At 43.2% G+C, this 15,022-nt stretch overlaps 3 protein-coding genes across 10 annotated transcripts in view; 2 read left to right on the forward strand and 1 right to left on the reverse strand.

The window, feature by feature from the left end:
* NFE2 (nuclear factor, erythroid 2) overlaps positions 1–3,484 on the forward strand; it is a 27,817-nt gene extending 24,333 nt beyond the window's left edge. Inside the window, exon 4 of the mRNA XM_089481034.1 lies at positions 626–3,484. Coding sequence (XP_089337160.1) covers positions 626–1,624 — 999 coding nt within the window. The 3' untranslated portion in view covers positions 1,625–3,484. The remainder of the gene's footprint in view (positions 1–625) is intronic.
* Positions 3,216–13,401, reverse strand: HNRNPA1 (heterogeneous nuclear ribonucleoprotein A1). Of its 5 annotated transcripts, XR_016272016.1 has the most exons (13): positions 13,294–13,401; positions 13,148–13,186; positions 10,845–10,961; positions 10,089–10,235; positions 9,494–9,704; positions 9,296–9,388; positions 8,962–9,054; positions 8,244–8,336; positions 7,534–7,644; positions 6,756–6,884; positions 6,397–6,460; positions 3,576–3,660; positions 3,216–3,338 (listed from the first exon to the last, which is right to left on the reverse strand). XR_016272016.1 is itself a non-coding variant. In XM_089481092.1 (12 exons), exons 1-11 carry the CDS (start codon positions 13,306–13,308, stop codon positions 6,405–6,407), a joined length of 1,104 nt encoding a protein of 367 aa, XP_089337218.1. In that variant the 5' UTR covers positions 13,309–13,400; the 3' UTR covers positions 6,094–6,182; positions 6,397–6,404. The 5 variants fall into 5 exon arrangements, 4 of the variants coding, with proteins under 4 accessions (XP_089337203.1, XP_089337210.1, XP_089337218.1 ...); XM_089481092.1 differs by lacking the exons at positions 3,216–3,338; positions 3,576–3,660 and adding an exon at positions 6,094–6,182 and having other exon boundaries at positions 13,294–13,400; XM_089481077.1 differs by lacking the exons at positions 3,216–3,338; positions 3,576–3,660; positions 6,397–6,460 and adding an exon at positions 5,857–6,182 and having other exon boundaries at positions 13,294–13,400.
* A 383-nt stretch (positions 13,402–13,784) lies between these two features.
* CBX5 (chromobox 5) overlaps positions 13,785–15,022 on the forward strand; it is a 54,506-nt gene continuing 53,268 nt past the window's right edge. For 2 of the 4 annotated variants that reach the window (XM_089481135.1, XM_089481118.1), the window contains exon 1: positions 13,785–13,920. The gene's annotated coding sequence lies outside the window, so the exon portion shown is untranslated. Of the gene's footprint in view, positions 13,921–14,075; positions 14,256–15,022 lie in introns of those variants that run through there. The other 2 variants (XM_089481144.1, XM_089481126.1) reach the window with 1 other exon arrangement.

The raw sequence follows: 15,022 nt of genomic DNA on the forward strand, positions 1-15,022 counted from the left end.
GCCCCACTGCTGGCTATGCTGGCTGCAGTCCAACATCTAGTGGACCACTTATTACCTGCCTCTAAACAAAGAGGGAACACTCACAACCTAGATATGTTTTTGGGGTGGTGAGTTTTGGAGGTTAGTACCCACAGAACAGTCCTGGATGGTTATTGTGGGGTAGCAGGTAATCCTTGGCTATTATCAGTGGCTCAGCAGTTAAGACATTGACTAATGATTGTAAGATCGGCAGGTTGGCAATTTGAGGCCCACGTACAATGTGATGGTGATCTAGTCACTAATTCCAGCTTCTGCCAACCTAGCAGTTCAAAAGCATGCTAAGACATGCAAGTAGATAAATAGGTACCACTTTGGTGGGAAGGTAACAGCATTCTGTGCGGCCATGCTGGCTAGTCATCTTTGACAATGCAGCCTCTTTGGCTTAGTAACAGAAATGAGTACCACCCTCTACAGTCAGAAACAACTTGAGAATCTTGCCAAAGGTAAAACCTTTATGTTTACCTAAGATCTATACCTCATTCTTATCTAAATTAAGCCTCTCTCCTACCATGCATCTGCATCTTTCTCAAGTGGGGAAGATATTACCAAATGCCTTTTCTCAGCTAGCCTCTTTTCATCTCTGCAGGGCCTTGATATGCCAACGGAAACATGCTATGAATCTGCTATATGTGGCCATACCCAACAGATGGTGCCACCTCCTGTCCATGGACCCTGCACAGGGATAGAAGAGAGTTCAATGCCCAACTACAGCCAACCTGCTCCCACATACCAAAGTACATACCCAGAAACTCTGCCAGGCTCTTGTTCTCTCCACAGCTATACTGGTATGCTCATCTCCTCCCTTGAGTCTCTGGGACCTGCCAGCCTGGGTGCATGTAGAGGGTCAGGGATGTTGGAAAACAGAGAGTTGAGCAATGGCTATAGATCTCAGGGTCCCTGTAAGCCTCAGGATGACTTGGAATCAGATTCTGGCTTGTCACTTAACTACAGTGATGCAGAGTCCTTGGAGGCAGAGGGGCTGGAGCGAGTTGAGTATACCTCTCTGTACCCTATGGACCATGCCCCAGGATACCCAATGCTGGCTCCAGTCCCCGAGATACCCATCTGTGGCCCACACCCAGAACATTCTTTGGAGAAGGGACAGGGCCCACATGGTGAGCTGGCTGGTAGTCGGGATGAACGGCGGGCCCTAGCCATGAAAATCCCCTTGCCTGTTGATAAAATCATCAACTTGCCAGTGGATGACTTCAATGAGCTGGTGTCACGCTTCCCCTTGACTGAGCCTCAGCTGGCACTGATCCGGGACATCCGCCGCCGTGGCAAAAATAAAGTGGCAGCTCAAAATTGTCGCAAACGCAAACTGGAGACACTGGTGCATCTGGAGAGGGAGCTTGATGAGCTGAGTCGTGAGCGGCAGCGCTTGTTACGGGACCGTGGCGAGTTTAATAGGACACTGATGCTCACAAAGCAAAAACTGGGAGCACTGTACCATCAAGTCTTTTGCATGTTGCGTGATGAAGCTGGCAACACCTACTCTCCTGAGGAGTATATGCTGCAACTTACTGTTGATGGCAGTGTCTTCCTTGTGCCACGAAATGAACAACCAGATATTTCTACTGACTGAAGGGGACACTGAGATAGACTAAGCCAAATCACATTAGGAAGTACCGTTATCCAGGGGCTTATGGAGAAATTGTCTCAGCAGTACCCATATTTGACCAGAGCTCGAGACAATGTGTTGCATTTATGTTCAAATGTAGGGCAATCCAGGACAAAGCACACAAAACCACTACCATGTAGGGTTGGGGCTTTGCCGGGACTAGTCCAGAGCTTTTAAAAACTTATATCCTTAGACCACTCACCCCCAACCTGTCATGCTCACTTTAGCTAGCTAATAAGCATATGTGCACCATAACCAAGAACTCTCTTGCGGATATCACTGTTCATCCAGTCATATGTTCAAAAAATCATTCTTTTAAATTACAAATTTCTTGTTCAATTCCACTTTGGGCTATATCTGCATAGTGGCAAGACTAAGGAGAAACAGATAACAGGCAAGGCTAAGGAAGAAACCTGTGGCTCTAGGACTGATGAGATTTCCCCCTGCCAAGTTCTTTTCCCTACTGGACTCGTCCCATGAATCCACACAATGTTTCAGTCAGAGACTGACTATGCAAACCAAATTTTTAAGGAACTTTTCAGTGATATGACCAGACTTGTATTAAGTTCCGGGAAGAGGAAATATGCCATTTAAGGTCGCCCCACATTTATAAATAATAATTCATCCAGTAATAATCACAATGTCTGGACAGTATCCAAGTTACCTTAATATAGAATTCTTAAGTTTGCTGATTGCAAAGACCAAAGTGTGATGATAAACATTAGGCAGTAGCTATGTCAAAACATTTTACCATACAACTGTTAATTTATTTTGGGACACATCCATGGGGAAGTCATGATTCTTCGGTAGTATAAATGTAAAGGCAAGTAACTAATATATTTCAGAGAAGCTTAAATTACCCTGGCTATACAATAGACTATTCGCAACTAAAAGAATGCACTCTTTAAATGCATATTGTTAAAAAGCCAGGTTAAAGCAGCAATTAAATAAAAAAAGGACACTTGAATTCTATAAGATATATCAAAGTGCTTGACAAAACATGTCGGCCCAAGCCATAAAGATATTGTGGGTGTTGTGTCCCACAAAGCACCATTTCCTGTCACAACCCTGTATTCCTAACAGTTGTACATATTCCTTCTCTGTACAAAAAAACTGCAATGTCTAGTTAAATGATAGTTGAATGACCCCTTCTTTCTACTGCAGTGAAAGCATTCTGAACAAGCACTTTCTTTTAGCACTGTACCAAAGTCAGAGGAATGTTAGCTCAAGAACTTAGGAGGCAGACCAGGAAAGAACTTCAATTTCAATTACTGTTTATCTGTTCAGTTAAGAATTTGTTTGTTCAGATGGTTTGACACATGAGTGAGTAAATTATGGCTCCCTAGCTACTGGTTTTTATTATGTTGAGCAGAAAAACTTGCACCATGAACTGCAGGTGGAGTGGGAAAGATGCCAAATCTCACAGCTTGTCCCTTCTCCCCACTAGATTCAAGCCATTTCAGTATGTCAGTTGTTTAGGAAAATCATGTCAGAATAATGGTGTGGAATCCTTCAAATGCTTTATGCATTGACAGATCTAAAAAAAATAAGACAGTTCTTGGAAGAATCTTTTTTATTGCAGTATAAAAATATTTTTAAGAATAGTATGTACATACTAGCTACACAGTAGCCATTGAACTTTCTCTGAAAGGCTTATGTTATGCTAAATTGAAGAGTCCTGCAAAACAGAAAACAAAACAAAACAGTGAAACATGAAACGCATTCAAGTATATTTGTTTTGCTTTTAAAAGATACTGAAACTTCCCTCCATGTCTAGCAAACCAACTTTCCCCCATCAAGGCAATTAATAAAATGTTAAATTCAGTCCAGACCTCTTGACTATGCTCATTCAGATTTTTTATCCATTATAGTATCCTTACTTTCCCAATGACTTCCTCAGATGGGTTGTTCTTACCCTTTAAAAACACAGAGTTCCGAACACATCCTAGTCCATCATCCCGGCACAGTGGCACTGTTGCACTGGGGCAGTTCTTCTTCTCCTATAAAAAGGAAGACATGTTAAAAATCTCCTAGTGTTTAGCATTCATTATCACATTCAGCTACTTTGCATTACGTGTCCCCACCCCCAGAAACAGTCAACTGCCATTATAGGAATACAGCCAGTGCACTGTGATACTGTGCTAAATATTTTAAGTCCACAAGGCCACCCAAAGGGGGAAATAAGAGTCAGTGCTTCCATAAAATACATTTCATTTACTGTTTTCTGGCCCATGACTGAGGGTTTTTAAGTATACAAAATCATTATTCTGTTCATCTAATGCTCATAAATTACAGCACTGGGCAAGTTTAAAGCAACTGAATTGGTATTTACAAGGTAACCTCAGCCTCAAGATATTTTAGCAGGTTAACAAAACTGTATAGGACATAAGTAAAATCTGGTCTTACCTACCAGTACAGAAATATAACCTTTCCTTCCTTCTGCGTCTGACTGCTAGTCCTAAGAGCAAGGATCCTTACTCTCGTCTGCCTCCTTCCGGTGGTCACTGAGCACTCCCTTCTAGTCAGCAGAAGCCTGCACCTGGCTTATCTGTCCACTCGACTCAACACACGTGTCTACTCTCAGCTGTGGTAGCGTCTGAGCTGGAAGCCATTCGGAGCTATGCTTGCTAGCCGTTCCTAGTAGCTCAACCATCTGCATGCCTCCCGGATTTGTAAAGCTACTTAGTTTTCAGGTGCTGATGTGCTTGCTCTCCTCTGTTGTGGTTATGCTACCATGCCAAAAACGAGTATTACTTCATGAATCCTGAGGTCTTGTCTCCCTCAACAGAATAAGGATCCACCTGCTATTGCAAACTCAGCCACGTAAAAACCCATCAATTCTATTAAGTTTGCATTCTAAATTAAGCCGTTAACCAGTCAAAAAGAAGTTTATATATACACATGTGCCATATACATGTTCTGTAGTAATTTTGAACAAGTTTACAGCAGATCGGTCCTATTTTACAAGGTGCTAGGATAGAAATATTGAAGGTGCGCTCAGTTCTTGCTGATTAATTGGACCAACATAATGTAACACTATGCCAATGCTGCCACGACACCCTCAAATATTAAGTGCAGTTCTAAGTCCACCAAACGGACAGAAGAGCATTAAGAAATTAACACTTGAACAAAGCCAAAGAAAAGGCATCCAGAAGGCTAATTTTCTACTGCAGAACTGCACTGAGGGGGAATATGACAATGACTTACTCCACAGAATGAACCAAGGATTATTCAACAATGTTTTATGGAATTTCAAATGCAAACAGAACACTGGTTGAGATGAGAACTGGCTTTGGATGCCTCAATGAGAAGGGGGAAAACCGTTTTGGAAGAACTGTATGTTTACCTTAAATGCTTCTAGAAATGTAGTAGCATCTTTGATGCCAAAAAGATAAAATGGATTTATTATATCAATTTATATGATCGAGACTGCTTTCCATAAGCAGTGGAATCTACCCAGTACAATATCGAAGGGGAGCACACTGTGTAGTCATTAGACATCTGTGGCTTTTAAAGAAAGTTTGTCTATTACATACAAATTTAACTATGATATTTTAATGTGGAATCTGCTTGAGTTTCCTTTGAAGTTCCCCTATCCTCATCATGAAATGTGAATCTTAACATATGCCCTCTTATAAATTTTAGCTAATGGTTAACATTTCATTAACAAATGCCAAACATTCAGCTATCTATGGATAAGAAATCATGTATTTTGATTGTCACTTCAGTGACAGAACCCATTCCCCCCTTATTATTAGAACAAAACAGAAAACAATCCATTTGGATCTGTATTACTTGCCCTATTACTGGAAAGTTCTAACCCTTGGCAGTCAGCTATTAGAATTTATATATGTAAGACTTAACTGAGGATTTAAAACTTCTCTGACAAAATCACTATTGATATACTTCTGCAACATCCCCAAACCAACAGGATATTAGTGTGTACAGCAGGCTACACAAGGATGTGTCACAGCTAAAACCAGTATCCCAAGAACCATTTCCAGCTGCACATTCAATTACAGCAAAATATATACTGGTTGCTGTGTCTGTTCACAAATGTGGACAACTCTGCCATTAATCTTTAATCCAGCATACCCGTCATCAGGCATTGCATGTTTTAAGCTAAATCTGTATTTCAATCAGGCAGCTACAACCAGTATGTGTTAACTTATATTGAACTAACTTTACACAGCACATTTTAAAAAAAGGAGACACATTTATTCAGCGTCATGATCAGTCTATTACAGTCAGCAGTCAACATTATTCGTTTGGAAAAAATAATCTACATAAAAACCCTTGTTGGAATGCTTTGCACTTTCCACAGAACACAAAAACTAAAATATCCTGTTATACAGTTAGTCACAAATACAGTCCTGATGTTTGCAAACAAGCGCTTGTCTAACATGTCTTCATGAGGCAGTTCTACCCTGCCACAACTGTGTTTGGCTGAGTTCACAACTGTGGTAACCTGTAGCTTCCCTGTCAATTCTCTGGCTCTCCTCTCCTGCTAAAGCTTTGTTTCCTGTTGAATAATATGGAATAAAGTTGTTAATCTAAACACATTGAGACTCAAGGCTACAATCCAATAGCAAATTTGCTCCCACCAATCGCCAATCCATATATTTTAGTCTATATATACTTAAACTACAATAGCTTGCTCAGCTACATTAAAAGTTAATGTTACAATTCCAAAAAGTACTGCATATTTATCTATGGGCTAAAGGGAAACTTCTTACCCGAGGAATTAAAACCGCCTTCCACCACCATAGCTACTGCCACTACCAGAGCCACCGTAGCCACCTGAAAGAAAAAGTGTTCTTTTCTCAGAAAACAACAAGTGGAGGGTGAGAAAGGAGTAAAAATTAAAATAGGGACTGCAAGCTAAATGAACAACTACCTAGTTCACTATACATGACAGAGGTGAAAAGTTTAGAAGGAACTAGAGACTACAAGACCAACCTATGGTCAAGGGCTAATGATCCAAATATTCAACACCTCTGGTGTTGACAAATCCAGTGAAATCAAAGATCAAGGCAGAATCTGGGGTAGCTCAGCTATTCTATTTGACTCCAATTGTAAAGTTTCAGATGCTTACCACCACTCCCACCATATGGGCCAGAGCTCCTGCCTCCAAAGTTTCCTCCTTTCATGGGTCCAAAATTTGAAGACTGGTTATTGTAACTACCAAAGTCATTGTAATTTCCACCACCTCCGAAGTTGCTTCCTGAGAAGAGCAATAATAAACCACTTATTATTACAGAGATATTTGACAAAAATAACTTTTTAACTCACCAAACAAAGATTAACAACTCTTTTCTCATTATGCTGAATATGATCAGCACATATTCATATAAATGTGTTCATCACTCTGGCTATAACTTCTTTCCTCTGTGCCTTGCTTGGTAAATCCTGCAAATATGGTGTTCATTCTATGTAGTCAGTTTTATTTTATGCCACTGCATATGTAGGATGTATTACTTGAAAATAATTTCTTCCAAAAATACAAAGTAATCTACTGAACCTGACAGTAACACATTTTGAACTTCTGACTCTAAATTTCAAAGTAGCGTTCATAACTACATAACATTTTAAACATTTTACATATTTTATTTCATTCAGTTTCAAAAAATGACAAACCACTTTAGCCATAACTATTTGTCACTAGCACACTTCCAAATACTTAAAGAAAAGCACCTTATCTGCTAACAGCAGATAAATAAACCTATCTGAAATATTTTTGGGTATTTGTTCCTTAAGGATTTTAAAGGACAGGGTCTACAACATAAGCAGTTAAGGAAATGCCTTCTATAATTAGTCTAGCTAGGTTCCCTGTATCAATTCTTTGCCATTTGAAGGATAAATACAACACTTACCTCCACTGCCACCACCAAAGCCACCACCTCCGTTGTTATAGCCATCATAGCTGCTACTGCTGCCATAACCCCTGCTTCCTCCAGAATATCCAGAGCCACTACCTCCATAGCCTATAGAAAGTTAACAATATAAAAATTACAAGCAGGTCAGGCTAAGCTCTCATGACTTAAAATTCCAAGAAAGCACAAACATTCCAAAGGAACCTAGAAATGTGATCTGTCTCATCAAGGGTGGGGTGAAAAACAGAACTAAGGAAGCAAATCAAGAAACTGGAGTCCATTCCTGCTCAACTATAATTCTATCGACCTTATCAGATCAGCTAGCACCAACTACTGAGGGAAGAAATTTACCCATAATGTCCTAACTGTGTTCAAATTAACTTATAATTCATGCTTGATTTGTATTTTTAAAACATTTATATAGTTCACAAGAGATATATAGCCAATGAAATAAAAAAAGTTTTCCTTAACAAAATTGTCTTTTCCTGCACCTAAAAATTTGCACTTCAAACAAGTCACAGCCCCCTTCCCCCAACAAAATGCAAAATTCTAATTTATTCCTAATTATTTCTGGCTTTTTTTGTATTTTGCATTTTAGGCCTGGTTCAACCTGAAGATTTTCAAAAAACAGAAATGCCCACAGATTCTCTGACATTGCCCAACCGATTATAATAAAGACTACTTAATCACTGTGATTGATATGAACTTACCATCATTGCCAAATCCATTATAGCCATCTCCACTGCCTCCATAACCACCACCTCCTCCACCTCCTCCTCCACCACCACGGCTGCCAAACCCACCTAAAACAAAGACAGCTGTTAGCACTTTTAGCAGTGAATTTGTAAGCAAGACTAGGAACTCAGCGGCTGAGCAGAAAGCCCCTAAGGGGTGGCCTACAGCCACTACATGCTGTGGCCCCGATCTGGCCTTTCTGTGGCACAAAAAGTTGCAAAAAGTGGCCTGTTACAGACTGCCAAAATAAAGCTGCTTGGGGTCTCTTTGGAGGTATGCTGCTTAAATGATGCATGCATCCTAAGAATCCGGAAGCTGCACCAAAGCTGCATTCCAGTGCTTAGGAATGGAGTGTGGCTCCGGACTCTTAGGACCCATGCATCATTTAAATAGCATACCTCCAAAGAGACCCCAAGCAGCTTTATTTTGGCAGTCTGTAACAGGCCAATGGCTCCTTTTTGTGCTGCAGAGGGGCACCATAGCCACTGGAGCTTTTTGGTGCTCCTTTGGTGCTGTGTCATCTGGATACAGCACCAGAGGAGCGCCGTGATGCCAACCGCCATGTGTGTTGTGTGGAGAGACATATGATGCTGGCAAGGACTAAATAATCCAAATATGTTGAGAAATGGTATTTAAAATTAAAGGGATTTCAGAAAATATTATAACTGGTTATTTTCAAGCAGTAGTACTCACCACGGCCACCGAAGTTGCTGCTACGGTTGAAGTTGTCACTGCCACCAAATCCACCTCCACGTCCACTGCCAAAGCTGCCAGAACTACTGCGGCCTAACAATAATAAGAACAATCAGCACTCCTGAAAAGCATCAATAGTTCACATTTATACACAAACAGTATGCAAACGGCTTTTTAGCACCTGAGAATAACTGTGTAATGTTTCCTACACTTGCATGCATCTCAGGAAGTAAACTAAGTTTATGAAAGATTTTGCTACAACAGTCTCACAGTTGCTACAAGGTATTCCATAACAACATGTCTATGCCTTTACATACAAACATCTGAAACTCACCTCGTTGACTTGAAGTAGCACTGGCCATTTCCTGTTTTGACAAAGCTTTTCTGACTTCACAGTTATGCCCATTCACAGTATGGTATTTCTGAACTAAATGCAAGAGAAAAAAGCTTTTACAGTATTGCCACTGTAACAATATATCCAAAACAAATATCTAAACCAGAATATATCGACAACAAACACTGGTATACTTACTGACAATCTTGTCCACAGAGTCATGGTCATCAAAAGTAACAAAGGCAAATCCCCTCTTTTTGCCACTGCCACGATCTGTCATTATCTCAATGACTTCAATTTTGCCATACTGTTCGAAGTAGTCCCTCAGGTGGTGCTCTTCTGTGTCTTCCTTAATTCCTCCAACAAAGATTTTCTTCACTGTTAAGTGGGCTCCAGGCCTCTGAGAATCCTACAGCAAGGCAGGACAAGCTAGATGTCAAATTTGTGCAACCTTCCTTTTCAGCTATTTGTACTGGAAAAAGTTACTATAGAGATCATGCTGTAGCTTTAGTTAAAAGAGTTGGTTGTCTTATACCCCAAAGATGTAATGGATCTAGTGGCCATCAATGCTACAATCCTAAATTTGCTTTGAGAATTTCTCCCACTGAATTCAGAGGCACTCCTGGCAACCTTTTACTCAACAAATCCAGTGGGCTTCAGATTCAAGCAGATAACAAAATGTTACAGACACATAAACAGCTAAGCAAACCTATGGTGGTTACAATGCTTTCACCCAGAAGAAAGGAGTACAGAATGTCAGCTTGATAGTAATACAACAGACAGCAGTTCTTACCTCTCTGGATACAGCTCTTTTTGGTTCAACAACTCTACCATCAACTTTGTGCGGCCTGGCATTCATGGCAGCATCAACCTCCTCCACTGTTGAGTAAGTGACAAATCCAAAGCCCCTGGAGCGCTTAGTATTTGGATCTCTCATTACCTAGAACGAAATACTGAAGTCAGTGTTATGCTTTGGCTTAAGTGTAAACCAGGTGTGTCCAACCTCATCTCTTGGGGTTTGTTTGTAGCGTAACATACTGAGTTTGGGCAGCACTGAACCCAGTGGTGTATAGACAGAGCAAATATATTCAAAACCAACCCTTTTCTCAGCTAACCTTCCTTCCCCTCAGAAGTTGTTAGGGAGCAGATAGCTCACTCTTGCAGAGACCTTAACTGAACACTTTAAATGGGGTTTTGAAATTATGGTTGCATGAAATCCTGTTAAATTACACGCAGCCCTATGGTCCTAAGCTGCCCATGTATCCTTTAAGCATAGAATATATACCAAGTGTCTGGGATGGGTGGGCTAATGGATTCTTCATTTGCAATGTTACTCACTTCACATTAGTCCTATTCAGTAAGTCCCATTCCATTAGTTCAAAGATAAAAAGGCTAGTACTAACCCCAGCCCTTCAAACATGCTTTGGACACCCTATTCCTCTTATACCACTTGTTAGGTATGCTGTTAATTAAATAGCAACACCAAATCCAGTTCAAATTAGCCCTTTTCCATATAAAAAACTGGGTCCAAGTTCATGGAGGAACTTACCACACAATCTGTAAGCGTCCCCCATTGTTCAAAATGATTGCGAAGGCTCTCATCTGTCGTCTCAAAACTGAGGCCACCAATGAACAGTTTACGCAGCTGCTCAGGCTCCTTTGGGGACTAAAACAGAGAAAAGCAGGGTGATAACATAATCAAGGAGATTGGTTGGGTGCTTCCCTAACGTATGTCCACTGGACTGAACTTTGAATTAAATGAGTGGAAATACTCTTGTCATGCCAAAGGCTTTGGTGAGGCTAATATGTTACTTATTCTTACTACAGACTTTAAAACTATGCTGATGGCACTTAGGCACACCTTCCCTAGCATTTCAGATTATGTTATTATTTCTGAAAACCTGTCACTTTTGGGAGTCTCCCAATGTTTACACTCAAAACAATGCCCAAGAGCAACAAGAAATTTATTAAATGTACTGCTTTTTGCAGCACAATTTTGTAAGGAAGTGCAGAAATAATTTTTAAGATTTGCTGCCTCAAATTAAATCTACCCTAACTCCCTGTAAAACTTAAGATATTTCCATGAGCACTTCTGACAAAGATAATAGCAGGCTGGCTAACAAGCCATTTCAGGGGAAAAAAGGGAGGTAGTGAAGAAGTGAGACCTCATGGCATCACCACAGTGGTTTTCAGGCTTCATGGCAAAGAAAAATATTTTAAAGCCTGAGGATAGAGGCTCTTAGGATGGCACATTTTAGTCTGCCACTGCTTTAACTACCATGAATTAAGCTAAGGACAAAGAGGAAAATTGGGAGAGACTGAGGCTACATCTGCACTGCAGAAATAATGCAGTTTTATTCTGCATTAACTGCCAGGGCTCAATGGTATGGAATTCTGGGGCCTATAGTTTTGTGAGATGTTTAGCCTTCTAGTGCCACAACAAACTACAAATCCCATGTTTCCATAGGACAGAGCCAAGGTAGGCAAACTCTGCAGTATGTCTGGACTCTCTAGTTGTCAATACAGGTGTCCACCCCCCCCCCGGTTCCATGTACCTTTAGTGGGGACCATCCACCCCAAAAAAGCACCATTGGGTCTTGTTAGGAAGGAAAAGCAGGCATTACTTATATGTCCTCCCACCAAGGGCCACAAGCATGAGAAAAAGGAGAAAATGGAGGAAAGAACAGGACCAGCTTTGGACAATACGCTGCAGAAAGGAGGGAGGAATGAAAATGGCGAGACCAGAATGCTGCTCTTAGGTTGCATCCACACTGCAGAAACCGAGGAAGACAAAATTTAACAAAACAGCAAAAGCTAGAATGCCTAGAAGTAAAGTAATAGATAACAATGAGTTAAGAGAGTAGAACTGTCTGCATGATGGATTAGAGATGGGTCAAAGAGGTCTCCTCCTGAAGCTTCAAGGCCCCTTTATTGCTGTTAGTGGTGTCTTAGTGTCTCCATTTAGCCAAAATAAGGAATGCCAGGCTAAGACTATGTGAGAGTGACTGAAAAACAATCCTGATATGAAAAGATATCAACGATTGAACCAACAGGGCCAAGAAATATGTATATGTTTTGTATCCAATTACTGAAAAGAGGTGTATTTGTATCCTATGTATCCAATCAATGTATGGAGAGTAGGCTCTTTGAATTCCTATAAGAGCATATGTTAACTATGGTCGAAAGCACACTGGAGAAACAACCCACTTTGAGACCGCTTTAACTGCCCTGGCTCAGGGCTAGGGAATCCTAGGAATTGTAGTTTATTGTGGCACTAGAGCCCCCAACAGAGAAGGTTCTAGAGAACATTTCACAAAACTACCATGCCCTGAATTCCCTAGCATTGAGCCAGGGCAGTTAAATGGGCCTCACACTGGATTACTTCCACAGAGTGTTTTGGACCCCATTGCCACATTCTTATGGTGTTTTGGACCTATGCACCCGAAGCGGATTGTTTCCGCAGTGCGGATGCAGCCTCAGGCGACAGAAAAGGCAATGAAACAAGAGGGCTTTGCAGACAAAGCGCGCGAGCACGTGGCGGGGGGGGGAATTCCGCGCAACACCCACCGCGCATGTGCGCAGCTCTAGCTTCCCCTGTCTCACAGCGCATGCGCAGCAATTACAGGCCACGAAGCACCAGCGGAGGCTTTGGAATGCCACGCATTGTAAAAAATGGCGCCTGCCTCTAAGGGAGCCAGCGCGCATGCGCACACCAAGATGGAAGAGGAAAAAAGCAGGCCCAAACAGCGAGAAATAAATCGCGCTCAGAACCGACACACAGACACAAACATCCCGTAGCGGCTCTAAATTCGGCGGGGGTTGAGAGGAAGGTCGGTCGCTGTGAGCACTTACTTCGTTAGGAGACATATCGCACCCGTAACCGGAGGATCCCTAAAGGCAAAGGAGACATAATTCCACAAAATACAAGCCACAGGTTTTAGGGGTCGGAAAAGACACGCCTTGGGCGGAGGCCCGCGTGGTGCTGGGGGGTTTCTTACCTCAGACTTCGACATGGTGCGGTGCTTCGCAGGCCTAACGCCCTCGACACAAGCTTCCTCCCTCTACAGCCGAAACGAAAAAGAGGCAGAGTCAGCAGCGCGCCGACGCCTCATTATCTGTGCCCGCCCCCCATTGGCCGGCCGCTTGCCCCGTCTCTGCTCCCATTGGTCAGTGGCCAGCTGGGCCGCCTGCTATTGGACGGTTGTGTGGCGACCCCGCCCTTTTCCCCTCCGTCTCCCGCCACACCTACGCTCGCTTCCTATTGGCTAGTTTCCCTGTCACTCTTCACATTCCGGTGGTGAACTAGTTTCACGCCCTCGGCTACGCTGCGGGGACTGGGAAGGTAGCTTTTCTCTCATTGGCCAAGGCGCGGCGCATCTTCTTTCTGATTGGCTGGCGCCACAGGGTTCCATTTTGTCGGGTTGGCTGTCTTTCATTTCACTCATCTTAACGGGGGCGGGAATTAAGTTGGGGATTCTTAAAAAAAACGTTTGGCAGTTATTAGAACTTTTGACGCGTGGCGGTTGGCGGAGAAGGAGGCGAAGGCGAGAGCCGGGGTAGAAATAAAGGGGGAAAGCGGGCCGCTTGAGGTATAAAAGCTTGCCTCAAGGGTAGCAGGACACACGGTGAGGCTCCGGAGGGGGCGAGGCGGGGAAGAAAAAGGTCATACAAGTCGCGCATGCGCACATAGTAACTCTGAATCTGATGGGGGGGTAGAGGAGCGACAGGGAGAAACGGACGTTGTGTGCGCGCGCGCTCGCCTGTCTCGCGCCGAGAAATTTGGGGCGGAGTCAGAGGGTGGATTGGGCGCGTGCGCACTCCGTCGCTGTTTTGGCGGGCGTTGCGCAGGAGCGGCCGCGACGGCTGAGCGGTGTTACCAACCAGGGAGGGGGAAGTTGGTTTCGCGCCGAGGCGTTACGTTCCCCCCACTCCCCCACTCTCTTTCTTTATATTCTCTCAGGTGAGCGATTACGGGAAATAACTCGGCGGGGTGGCTCGTTATATTGAGAGGGAAAGAGGGGAAGGGAGGGGGCGTGGCCTCGGCGTGATTGGAACCGTTGGAAAGGAGAGGCGGGGCTCGCGCTGTCGCTGGGCGGGGCCACGGACCAGCGTGAGTGACAGTTAGGAACCGTTGAGGCGGTTGGAACCGTAGAACGTTGAGAGCAACGGCGGTTGCTGGGGGGTGGGGCTGGCGCAGTGGTGTTTTGAAGGACAGGCGCGCTGGCCAATAGCGAGGCGGCATCGGGGGCAAGGGGGCCGGGATTACGGGGAGGGAGGCGCGCGCGCAAAGAAAGGTCTGCGGCTTTCCCGCCAGGAGGAGCCTCGCTGCTTGCTCTCTCTCTCTCCCCGCCTCCCCCATTTTGTGTGGCTGCCAATTCGCGGCTTAATCCCGTTTCCATCCATCATGCCCTTCTGGCTTCTCAGTCACCAGAAACACAACCAAGTCGTTTTATCTCGGGAATGGGAGCCCGTGTTCTCGCAGGAGAGTCTTTATCTTGACCCTTGGAATCACAAACCTTTGCTTTTAATGTTTTGCGTCGAGGAGCCCCTGGTTTTACCTACCTTCATGATTTCATGACGGTCGTAGACCGACACAAAATAAAAAGATATATTAAATACATCTCATATGTATATGTATACACACACATATACACCTCAGAAATATATACGTTATATGTGTGTGTGTCTATACCTCAGAAATAGATACATTTGTGTGTGTTTCTTCTG

This window comes from Sceloporus occidentalis, unplaced genomic scaffold (assembly GCF_023333645.1).
Source record: "Sceloporus occidentalis isolate IW3139 unplaced genomic scaffold, rSceOcc1.0.p SCAF_1, whole genome shotgun sequence".
Lineage (NCBI taxonomy): Eukaryota > Metazoa > Chordata > Lepidosauria > Squamata > Phrynosomatidae > Sceloporus > Sceloporus occidentalis.

Coding starts and splice junctions, on each gene's coding strand:
- HNRNPA1 (XM_089481077.1), bottom strand. Junction 9,705..10,088: donor AAAGAGCTGTATCCAGAGAG/GTAAGAACTGCT, acceptor GCCTTGCTGTAG/GATTCTCAGAGGCCTGGAGC. Junction 7,645..8,243: donor TAATGGATTTGGCAATGATG/GTAAGTTCATAT, acceptor AACTTTCTATAG/GCTATGGAGGTAGTGGCTCT.